The sequence below is a fragment of the Ammospiza caudacuta genome, chromosome 1, assembly GCF_027887145.1.
Source record: "Ammospiza caudacuta isolate bAmmCau1 chromosome 1, bAmmCau1.pri, whole genome shotgun sequence".
Classification (NCBI taxonomy): Eukaryota; Metazoa; Chordata; class Aves; order Passeriformes; family Passerellidae; genus Ammospiza; species Ammospiza caudacuta.
The window spans coordinates 37,048,970-37,061,610 of NC_080593.1; the positions used below are offsets into that span (position 1 = coordinate 37,048,970).

General features: G+C 40.6%; 1 protein-coding gene across 3 annotated transcripts in view; it reads right to left on the minus strand.

Moving 5' to 3' along the window:
* Positions 1 to 8,274: 8,274 nt before the first annotated feature.
* The window catches only part of SATB1 (SATB homeobox 1), a 72,974-nt gene continuing 68,607 nt past the window's right edge, over positions 8,275 to 12,641 (minus strand). For 2 of the 3 annotated variants that reach the window (XM_058805945.1, XM_058805940.1), the window contains exons 11-12: positions 12,453 to 12,548; positions 8,275 to 9,960 (exon numbers count right to left, since the gene is read on the minus strand). In XM_058805945.1, the coding sequence (XP_058661928.1) occupies positions 9,475 to 9,960; positions 12,453 to 12,548 (582 nt within the window). In that variant the 3' untranslated portion in view covers positions 8,275 to 9,474. The remainder of the gene's footprint in view (positions 9,961 to 12,452; positions 12,549 to 12,641) is intronic. The other variant, XM_058805951.1, reaches the window with a different exon arrangement.

The window sequence follows — 12,641 nt, forward strand, 5'->3', positions numbered from 1 at the left end:
AATAACATTAGTATAGATGAGGGGTAAGACATTTTACTGATATTAGTGTGTATTTCTGTTTTCTGTCTTTTATTTCTTTTTTTTTTCTATCCTTTTTTTATTGTTTCTCCTACTTTTTCACTATCAAGGAAATCCTTCCCTCTCACATGTTTTCTGCCCTGTGCTGTTCCTCACATGCTGTTCTCTTGGGGCACTTTCAGTGGTGGGCCATGGACACCCTGCTACACAGACGCAGCAAACTCATTGCTCTGTGCTGAAGCTGCCTCTCATCTGCCTGCTGGAAGGGACACCTCTTGTGGGGCATCAAGGTGCCTTGATGTAACAGCTGATTACACAGCTGGATAGAAGATTACAAAAACATCAGCACAAATCCTCAGAAACAATTTCCTGACCCTACAGCCAGCCCTGTAACTCACTTTGAGGTACTGTGAAAGGACTGGGTATGTGGATATGAATTCATTTTGTCTCTTGCTTTCCCTTAATAAATCACATGAACCAGGCTCTGGAAGAACCCAGGAAGAAGAAATCAGCAGAAGGAGGGAATTTCCTCGATGTCAGGAATGCCCTCCTGCCTACCCTGCCAGACGCCAGTGCTGAAGGAGTGGATAAAAGACCACATGTCCAGGCAGAAAGCTGCAGTTATAGCTGCTTGACTTGCATGTGGCACATAACTTCTTACTATCAGCAGTAACACTTTGCAGCTATAGCTTTATATCCCTCAGCTCTGGCAGTACAGATGGTTTGATACTGATGACCAGTGTTTACAGCAAAACCAAGGAGATGTGGGGTAGTATGGCCTTAAATTAACCATTTTTATCCCCAATCTCAGTGCTCTGTTACTATAAGGACAGGAATAGCTTTCCTGTTTTGCCTTGTGCCTCTCACTAATTTTCTGGCTGGGTACAAGGTAGAAAAATATCGCAGGTACCCTGATCTGCATCATGATCATGGCATTTCACCTCCTTTGTTACAGCAACAGTGAATGAAGCTTTTATACTATGATGCCTAGAAAACAAGGTAGTTTTCCCCTTGCCCCAGCAAAATAGCCAGAGACCATCAGGAGAGCAGCTCAGCAGCTGCAGTAGAAAAGGGGCAGCTGCTACTCAGAGCTCTTGCAGCTGCTCCGTGTTAGACCCTGTGGGTTAAAAGTCTGGACTTGAAAGTCCTTGTGAAAAGAATTGTCCCATCTACTGGCTGGCTGGCAGAGGTTGTGATCAACAGCTGACATATTGATTAAAGAGGAGAGACAACGGGTAAGCAGATAAACTTTTATTTCCAAAAATAATAGCAAGTGAAATTGAAGCTAAATCACTGGAAATATGCCCCTTTGAATCTTTAAAGGTCAGGAGTGTGGCTCAAAGGTCAAGTAATCAAGGAAGTGGGAGGGTAATAAATGCCCTTAAGGGCCTGAAACAGCCTGAGTTTTGGCCTTCAAGGTTTGTGCAAAGCATCTCCCAAAAGGAGGTGGAAAGGAGGAGGGCAATGTGAAGCCAAGCCCTAGGGCAGGCGGTGGCAGATGCTGCACGCTGGAGCAGCGCTCCGTGGGACATGATGCCAGCCCAAGGGTCTGCCTGCACAGAAATGATACGTTGGATTAGGCGTTTCACTCTGGCTTCAGGAATGAGCTGCATCAAATGTGAAATGCAATCACATTGCTTTGATCTGCCTTCACACTGCGCTCTTTCTGTCCAACAGCGTTTGCAAGCGGTGTCAGGCTCATGGGCTGCGTGGTGCCCTGGGGAAGCGCCCCCAGCAGTGGCCATCCCATCACCCAGACTGTGTTCCAGAAAACCCAGTGAGAACTGGAGGAGGAGTCCTGGAATCAAACCAGTACATTCCTGTGATTCTTCTCCTGGCCATCCTGTAGCGCATCCTTATGTCACCATCATATTTTCTGAAAAATCCCTTCGCCAGGATTTCTTCTCCTGGGAAGCTGAGAAGCCTCAGAGAAAAATGAAAACAATAATTATCTGAGCCACTTCTCCTGTGTTTTGCTGCTTTCAAATGTGGTTTGGACATTGTTTACCAGCTGGTCATTTGATTGGTTTCATGTGAATTGTTTTGACCTAATGACCAGTCATGGTCCAGCTGTGTTGAGACTCTAGAGAGTCACGAGATTTTCACTAGTATCTTGATGAGCCTTCTGTGAGTATCCTTTCACTATTCTTTAGTATAGTTTTAGTATGGCATAATAATATAATATAATATAATATAATATAATATAATATAATATAATATAATATAATATAATATAATATAATATAATATAATATAATATAATATAATATAATATAATATAATATAATCTTTAGCCTTCTAAGAACATGGAGTCATATTCATCATTTCCTCCGCACGACAGGGGACCCTGAAAACTCCACATCCTTAAAAAGCTTGGGAGTGATGGCCTATCAGGCCTATGTAAATACATAAATTTTTGTTTTTCTTTTTTAATCCTGTATGAACCTTTCCGCAGGGCTTTTGAGGAAGAGAAAGGAACAGGTCAGCTAAACCTGAATAGAAGTGGGTTGTGCAGAGCGAAGACTGAAAGAATGGTGGTAAAAAGTGATAAAAAATGGCCCAGTTTTGTAGGCAAATGGAGTCAAAGGACTCCTACTTTACTCCTGCTGCAGCTGGAACACAGTTGTGAACAGCAATTCTATTGGTACCATGGCAATGACCAAAATTATTTGGGTATAAATTTTCATTGCTGGCATGCGTGGGAGGGAATGTTTTGTAAATATGAGGCAACCTACTCCTCAATGAAATTATTCAAATCAGTTTTTAAAAAATCTGGTTATGAAGAATATAGGGAATAAAGTACACAAACTGCAGCTAGCATACCTGACCAAGAAGATAGGAAATTTCAGCCCACTCCAATTTGTCACACTTGTGGTTATGGAGGACTCAAAGCAACTGGCTGCATGCTCAACACTGTCCATATGGATGCCATCACTGTGTTGCCAGCTGTCCAGTAAAAGAGTGGAAAACAGTCCCTGGCCTCTCCAAAAGAAGGTCAGATCAACCCTTTGTTTTCACAATTTCTTTGCATTTTTTAAAAGCCATTTGTACTTTTTTGGTATGAAGGGGCATGTATAGCAGTGAGTTCGGCAGTTGGACGTGCAGAAAAATGCTCCCTTTTACTGATTTTTAATCCTGCTAGTTGATGATTTCAAACATCCCCTCTAGCTATGTTACAAGAAATTTCGAATTTTCTTTCTGCATTCACCTTCCATGCATCACTTATGGTTGTGCAGCAAGCTGGGTTGCCTTTTTACAAGCCTCTTCTATTCAATCTTTCCTCTGAAACAACTCAGTGCTCAATCTTTCCCCATTTTCACAGGATATCCAATATCTGAACCACAAAGTGGTCCTCACTTATTTTTTCTTTTGGCTAACTTGGATTTCCTTTAATTTAAACTAGTCTTATAGTTCTCCAGCCATCTCTAGGCATGATTGCCCCCAATAAGATTTTATCTAGATATTTCTTCTCACTCCCTTTTCATAATTTTCTCTCTCCTTTACTCTTCTTCCAGCTGATATTAAATCCTTATTAGGCTGGGGATATAGCATTTTTTCTACTAAGGCAAGCCAACAACAACACCTCAACTTATTTAACCACGCAAGCTGCTATGCTGATAATGATAAAGAATCACTTCTCTTTCCCTTGTGAAAAGACAGCCCAGTTTACCTTTCCCTGCCCTGGTTTGCTGTAAGGTAAGTTTTTTTAAAATTGCTTTTCCCAGGTGAAAATGTTGACTGCAGGTAAAACGCCATGGTTGATGATGGGAGAGTGAAGATGAGTGAAGCTGTTTTTGGGCATGCCACATTCAGGGGAACCCCCGGAGATGGGGCACACATGAGGGACAAATAACTGAGGCAGTGCTGCTCATTTTCAGGACAGGGTCCTGCTTTAGTGTAGATGTGGAATGGTAACAAGGTTTGTACTGCAAAGAATGTTTATTTTGTAATGCAAATAACAAAACAGGGTGCCCTTTGTTTCAAATTCTGTTCTAGCAGAAGATCTTCTGCAAATATAGTAGGATTTTACATGAACTGATGTTTTGAGACAACTACAGCAGTAAGAAATCTCTCTCTGAAACCTCTCGGGGCATTTGACTTGCTCTAAATTTCTGACCTGTGTGTGCTTTATACATCTCTGTACCCACAAAAGTAATGTTTTTTCTATTTTCTTGCTCTATGATGAACATCTGAGCTATACAACACATTTGCTGTGGCACATCTTGTCTGAGGAGAAGGAGCACTGTGGGACACAGCTCCAAAAAGTAGGTTTGAGGCTGCAAGCACACTGTTTGTGTTTGGATGTGATCCTGGAAGAAAATGAGAGGGTTTACAGCCTAGATGTTACTTTAGCACATTTCTAGGTAAGCAAGTAACCTAGAAAGAGAGTCCCAGCTGCAACTGCCATGCTAACATGTCAGCAGCTGGCAAAAAGAATCCTGCATATCTTGCGCACAGGGATGGTACCAGAGGACAAACTAGGGGACCTCTTTAGCCATGGACAGCTGAGAAGATTTTGTATTAAACTAGATATTGCCTGACAGAGTAAGTCCCTCAATTGGAGAAAATTGTGCATTTTCCATGGAGTTTTGATAGCACTCTGTAGTATTTTGAGTTTTGCCACAGCATGCCTTGCAAAAAAGCTCGATCGCCCATGCAGGGGTAGCTATTGTGACCTGATTCTTTCATCTTTCTCTGGCATCTTCCTTCTTTCTCCCCTGTGGAATGCACACCTCCTTGCCCCCTCTGCTCCAGAAGTAACCTGTCTCCTGGCAGTTTGCTCCGGGTGTCACTGTCTTCCCAATGCCAGTGGCTTTTTCAAGCAGCTCTGCAGGGCTCACGGCATGAATGGTGACGACAAAGGGTAGGTGACATCAGACACATGCAGTCCTTGCTGCCTCATATTAAACTGTGGCACATATACCTGAGTAATGGCCTATAACCAGGAGAGATGACATTTGGCCAAGATGACCTGGATCAGGAAGAGTGCCTGGGTCAGGCCAAAATGAAACAATGCAGATTGAGATAGTGGGAGGGCTGCCAGGAGCAGAGCGGCAGGAAGGCTCCCGTATGAACCTGAAAGCAAACAAACTCACTGCCAAGTAGCACTACTCCTGCTCCAAGGAGGATCACTTATTGCAGTTTGAATTATTAGCTCATTTGTTGTAGTAAAAGAGTGTGTGGACACAAGGCACTGTGAGGAGACCAACCTAAATTACCTCTGTGTGCAAAAAAAGGCCTGGGAGTATATTTATATCCCTGCTTTGCTGTGGGACTGTTATTCAAAGCACAATATAAATCATTATGTAAAAATCAAAATACCTTTGGTCTCCGCAATGTACCTGACTTCAAAGCACAAGTTCAATAAGTTAAGCAGAATTGGTAATACTTGATGTTCTAGCACAGCCTCTACAATATCTCATTTATACTGCTCTTAACATATGGAGCATTCGCTTTGGCAAATGAACTTAGTAATATTTGGTGCTTTCCCAGCACACAGTCAAAGCATTGACTTTGTAAATCATTGCAACAAATCACCAGTTTGGAGGAACTTTTTGCTTTCTTCATTTGCTGAACCTTCCCAACTAAAAGAAACAAGTGAGTGTAATAATTTATACATGGACAGTTTTTCCTGGGTCATCTTACCAATTTAGGTAGTTATACAAAACACGAATCTAAACCCCTGCATTGTAGGTAGTGAGTATTTATAATTATAAGCAACTCGTGGATGTGACTGGGGCTTGAGACTATCCCCAGGCCATGGACCTCTTGGAATCTGGGGCCTATTTGGGTTTTTTTCAGGGTGGAAAAACACACACTGGGGATTCTAGAATATACATGTAAATCTTGTCAGTTAAATACAGAATAACGGGAATCATCAGAGAGTAAAAATGCTCCACTTCTTATGGTAAACACCATAACATAAAACATGGTATATACTTAACTTCAGTTTTATAGCAAAAACTAAGTTCTGCCATCCCCTCCCAGTACTCAATTCACTCTTTTTTAGGCATTTGGCTTTCTTTGCAGCTTAAAATCTATTCCTAGTAATATTCCTTCCCCGTTCTTCCCTAAGTATACATGTAGTATATAATACTACATATTATATATATATGTATATATGAGTATATAATAGTCATTTCATACATTTAGAGAAGTTCTACTCAGTGAGTTTTACTAACAACTTCCCAACTAATAGTGGTTTTATGTCTCAATTTTTGTGCTTCATTACAGAATTCCAGTCTGATATCTTAATCTTTGCTGAAGTGGAAAAGTGTGTTTGTTCATTTGGGGTCTTTTTTGTTTGGTTTTTGGGGTTTTTTTTGGTATGTTTCCACCAGGTGGTAAAAAAAAAGAACTTAAGGAACAGAAAAGGACATAAGGTAATGTTCTAGGCAGACTAACTGGTCCATGAGTCAAGGTGGCATATGCTTGCTGTAGCTGAATACCTAACAGTTCAAATCTCTTGCATTCACAGAAAGCTGGAATCCTTAATGCCCATATCACCTTTGAAAACACTGCCAAAGATTTAACAAAAATGCTTTTGGTCACATAGGCCAAGTTAAAAGACTGTACTTGCAGCCCACCCACTGGGACACAAAAAGGCAATGATTTGAACTCCTGTGCAGGTAATGTGTGACTACAGAGGCTGAACCATTTGGAAGATAACCTCAGCTACAGTAGGAGAAAGAACAACGAAGATAATGGAAAAGAAACAGCTATAATAACCATCTGCAAGCACACACGGCCTCTACTTCAGCACCCATAAAACTTAAAATGATAAAAGAAAAGGAAATTGCTTGCAAAACAGCAAAGACTAAACATCTCTTCTTACACTTTTGTAGGGTTGCCCTCTTTCAGGTATTTGGAGTGCTGTGTGTACTGGCGTTTATTGTGGAAACAAGTACATTCAAGTCTTTTCTTCACTCCCCCTTCTGCCTTGTATCTGCACACATTGTTAGGGACAGAGTGTACCCAAGGGTGCCAGCAGCATTGTCCTGCCCACCAAATCAGCTTGCAGTGCCTGAGCCATGTACCCTGCCCCTCAGCTGTGTACAGGGGTCAGTCCTAGCTCCATCTGCATGACTGTGCACAGCAACAATGCCATTGAAATAAGGGAAGAAATCCAATCACGATCACAGTCACTTCCCCAGACTAGGCTTATTTTTGCCTTTTAGTGACCAGCATAGCTTTGGGCTATCGATAGTTTTATAGCTACTACAAGTCCCTTAAGCGAGAGCATAGTTTTACTGCCTTTTTATTGGAATGCAATGCCAAATCACATAGATGTGTCCCTCCTAAGGCTTATTTCCCTTCCAGAGTGGTACTAAGGCTTTTTCTTTCAACTGGACTGGATCCCAAACCCAAAGCATGGTGTAGCCCCAGACAGTCCTGGAAGAAGCCAAGAGGTGCCACAGCTGAGAGCCGCTCAATGGACCCACAAAGGACATTGAGACCAAGGACAGCCTGCAGCAGTTTTAAATTTCCCTATGAACTTAATAGAACTAAACAAAGACTTTTGCTAAAAGCCAATAGTCCCTTTGAAATTCATGTTGAGTTTTGTAAACTTTTAGTCATTTCAGGAAGACTGAGCTGAATCCCCATCCCGAGTCCCACTGCATGTAAGTTATTTCTCTCCTAGGAGAACAGTGTGTGCTTCATAACTTGTAGCTGCAGACTGGTCTCTAGCCTAGACATGAGCCTTGCATAAATTCAGAGGTCACCAATTGTTATGGCTTTATCAAGAACCTTATTAGTGATCATTAAAAATAATCTTGCTTAGAAGGAGACTGCTATGGGCAAAGCCCATCTTTCCTATTTATTTTATGACTATTAATGTTTTTTTTAATGTTTATACATTAGTGCAAGGAACAGTGTTAGCATAATTCTAGTGTAAAATAAAACCAGCTGTATCCATTATAAGTGCATTACTGCCAGGAACTGTAAATATGTTTATGCCTGATAGCCTTCTGACTCAATAATATCCTGCTATCTCTGTTGGGCAGGCAAGTTTTTAAACCAAGAAAAGACAGGTTATGATTTTCATAACCAAACTGTGTTTCTTTTTGAAGTATGTTATCTAAATTCAAATTTTAAGAAGGTCATTAAAAAAATCTGCCTGTGATTTTAAAGGAGAACAAAGTGGTGGCAAGAAGGTATGATGTGCACTAAGAACAAGTTATTCCTCCCAGATATACACATACACAGACAAACCCTGCCATATCATACCATACAAACAATTTTAATTGTGTAGTTACAGTCAATAACCACTCCTAGTCAGAACATTTCTGCATAAAGAAAATTGTGATACACTTATAAAAACAGCCAGCTGTAACAAAATAACTGGTGTTTTCATAGCAATAAACTCATAAAAAAGAAATACACCTTTATACAGAAAATTTATACAGCTGTAGCTTTAAAATTGATTGTAAACCAAAGGAAGACACATTGCAAACATCAATTATTTTCACATTAATTGCATAATTTTCTAAGGTGATCTATTAGTTTTATTTACCTAAGCTTATTTGCATGATAGTAAAAATTGCATACAACAATAAGAGTGAAGCTTATAGTATGAATTGCTTGGATAACATAGAGCACTTTTTATAGGCAACTGTGTAAAGCACATTTTCTCTATTTAAAACTTTTAAGACACTTTGTTTTACTGCCCATCAAAATACATTTATAAATAGAAAAAAAAATCAGTATGGTAACAAGAGAAGCAATATTACATTTAACGGAAACTTCCAAAAAAATTAATTACAACATGATGCTGCAGGATCTACAAATAAATAATGAGGACTAAATCGTGTTTCACATTTTCTTTTTCATTTTCTCTAAAACCATGTAACAATGAGAATGGAAAAAAAAATACAGTGACCTTTATTTCCAAAAGAAAACAAATCTGAATTACGGCAGTGCCATATAATACAAGGCATTTGTTGGCATATGTTATCTTTAAACTGCATTCCACAGTCTATAGTTCTTTTGTAACATACAATAGAACAAGAGTAACAAACTCTTTTTATTTTATTTTTTTAAATAAATGTGATTTTTCAAAGATCAAGTGTGGAGTGCTACAGTAATAATTAAAAAACAAGAACAAAACAGAAACGAAAAAACAGTAAATCACAAAAGTTGTAATGCTTGTCTGAAGGCTCCAGAATCAAAATCACTGGTATCATGCTTATTGGGTACACTCACAGTGTATCCAGTGAACACAAATTAATATCAAACAATCCTCAACGCTTCATCTGTTGCTGCGAAGCAGTTTGTAAAATAGAGTAAAACATCTAGTGCAGTCTGCATTATCCTTTTTTTCAACTTTTGTGCAAGTTTTGGAAGATTCATTGGCCAAACAATGAATAATAAGGGTTTTTGACACAACGCAAGATGGAATTTTCATTTCATTAGTAAATACCAGCGGCACTGTTGAAAGAAAATAATACTTTTAGATCAGTCTTTCAATTCAGCATTAATCTCTGTGTTCCCTTCTACTGATAACTCTTCTTCTAGTTTAACTGAAAAAAGCGTGTTTGCATTTTTGTCTTGGATGCTGTCTTCTAAATCCTTGAGCAGCTCTTCTTCCTTGTATTCTGCAACATCCACCTCCAAACCAGAATTGTCCTTCAGCTTCCCATGGTGCTTGAGATAATATCGCTGGTTCTGAAAGAACTTGATAATGGTGTACTTGGGCAGGTCAAGCTGAGCGGAGAGAGTCTGGATTGCTTCTTCATCTGGATACAGGCCTACATCTTGTATGAAACTCTGTAGGATCCCTAGGGCCTCCACAGAAATCTTTGTTCGCGGTCGGGGTTTCTGACGATTTTCATCCTCAGATTCAGCTGGTGATGCTACTGTCGGTTGCCTTGGGGGTAGTCTGGGACCTGGCTGTTGTTGCTGTTGCTGCTGCTGTTGTTGCTGTTGCTGCTGCTGCTGCTGCTGCAAGACAAAGAACAGCATTTTTTTGTACATGTATTCTTGCTCCTATTTTGTTCCAGAGAAAATCCTGAGGAGGGAGCGGGGGGAAGAAATTGCAGAGCTACAAACAAAGGCTTAGTAAGTTTAAAAAAAAGGAAGGGAAAAAAAGAAAGAACAAAAAGAACACCGTAGTTTTGCCAGACCGAAAGCACTGATGATACAACATCGGTGCGGTTTAGCTGACAAATTTTAATGAACATGCTCCATGAGTCAAGTGCAGACAAGACAAAATGCTAAATGACATAGTACAGGATTAACTTGACCAGCTTAGCCAGAACTGTAGCAAGGGCAAAGTGAGAAAAGTGCCAGATGAGGGCAAACGTGCCGGAGCTCTGCCAGCAACGGCAGCTGCTGCCCAAAAACAAGGGCTGCAACTCTCTAGCAATAGCTAGACAAACGGGCTGGGTAGTCAGGGGGAAGGAGAGCGTTTTATCTCTTTGAGTACAGAAATATCTCACTGCTGATCTGACCTCAGCATGCACTGAAGTCTCGTCAAACTTGCAAACATTACAACAGAAAATGCTGGCTGGAAGTGCCTAACGTGGCGCTGACAAACCCAGCCTCGGCAAGGACAAAGGGATCTGGAGGTAGGAAATCTGTGTTTCCCCTTCTGGATCTGACCTCTCCTGCCTGCAGTCTCTGAGCTGGCCTGCACTGCCTGTATCCCAACAAATAAACAGGGAATAGACCTATTTACCTGCCTCTGTGTTTGTGCTGGGGATTATTTAGTTAATATTTATAAAGCACTAAGATGCAAAGCTCTAAATAAGTTGCACTATTATTATTAGACGGGAACATGCTGCATTCCAAAAACTCAGGCAATGAAAATGAGCCAATATGCACATCAGAAGAATAAGATAAAGCAAATCATGATGTAAATAATTAACAAGAGCTTAAAATGAAGTTTTGCAAGCATGGATTCAGAAACATTCTTAAAAGGTGAGGCACTGAGCCCTGGGGATAGAAATGTTTTTCTCATCTACCACCAGAGTACAGTACACTATAAGATCATGTTTAAAATCAAAAGCAATTTTATCAGCTACTGTTTGTGTTGACAATTCTTTTGCTGCACAGCACAGGAAGCACTGGTTAGTAAGATATTTTGGATCAGCGAATTTCTTGTCATATGATACAAACTACCAGTTATTATTAAAAAACAACCACAGCAAAACAAGCAGTAGCTATCACTGCATTTTATTTCCCTTTGAGAGTCTCCCTTCAACAAGTTTTGTCTTTTGGTAGTGGCTTCCAGGCTTCTAAGTAGCAGTTCTTTGAGACCCTAAGAAGCACAAAATGCTGTACAAATGGTATAAATACTGGAGGGATTATAATTCTGTCCACTTCATAGGGGCTCTTGTGGTTGTGGAGACTTTGCACATACATCCACAACGGGTTTAGAAGCCACTGCTTTAAGTGATCTTCATATTTTAAGATCTGACATGAATGCCCTGGAATTGGGGCTCCTTCCTCATCCCTGCTCAGGTCTTTGCATGTTTTATGGTCTGTGAGCAGTCCCATTCAAGGCTCCTGTCCTGAAGAGATTCAAGACTACTCCCAGTATATTAAATTCTTATAAGACTGGAGGCTTTGTATATACAGTTTGAAAACTTGTGTCTGAGCTACATATTTATGCATATACAACAATTACCATGTAGAACAGCAGAGACAAAGCTCAGGCCCAATCTCCCAATCCTTACTCTTACAAGTCATATTAAGAGATTACAATGCAACTGCTTATGTGAATAATATTTATGAGATCAAACACACAACTTTTATCAACAAGGCAAGAAAATCTAACTAAGTGGCATAGTGGTTGAATGTTTATATTGTGCATAAGCTTCTCCTTTTATCCCCTTAAGAAGCAATTTTATTAAAAACAATGTATATTTTCAAACAAGTGCTGTTTTATTACTTAATATAGATCTTTCTCTCTCTTTTTGCTAAATCAAACAGCAAGTTTCCAGGCTTTCACAATTATTTTAGTACTTGATATCCTAAGGGATTGTCTTATTCAGTTTGCTTTATCTTTAATATACACTCGTGTTGTTTCTGGCTGCGAGATAACTCTATCCTTCCTAGCTTTGTAAATATTTTTCTGTGTAGGTAATACAAGTGATACACAGGGTCTCAGCTGAGGCTGGAAAAGCGTGGGGTAATATCTGCCCTTTAAGAAGGAGCAGTTACAAGGTTGACCTCAGGCCTTGTGTGAGAAGTGATTAAAGAGTCCCCAGCTCAGAGAGGCAGCAGTCCCCACTGACAACCTGGGCTACACAGCCGAGCACAACAGCCAGCTCCGCTCCCGGCTGGCAGCACCTGTGCCAGCAAAAAAGGGTGTGTGCAGCTCCAGCTCGGGCTGCCCTGAAGCAGAGGGCAGCAGCTCTTCCAAGCCTCATGGTGTGGGTCTTGCATCCCCTCCTCTCTCTCCCTGACATGGTGCCCTTGTGCCAGCTCACCTGCGGAGCAGCACCCAGCCAAGGTCCAGCGGTCAACAGGCCTGGTAGGAAAGCGCCTCTATGCTCTCCTTTCCCAAGGGTGGTGGGAGAGGGGCTCTGAAGGAAAAACAAACAAATATTGACTCACCCCAGTCTCAACTGGGGTTAAAGTGGGATGAGAAATCCCCTTCCCTTCACTCCTAACCAGGA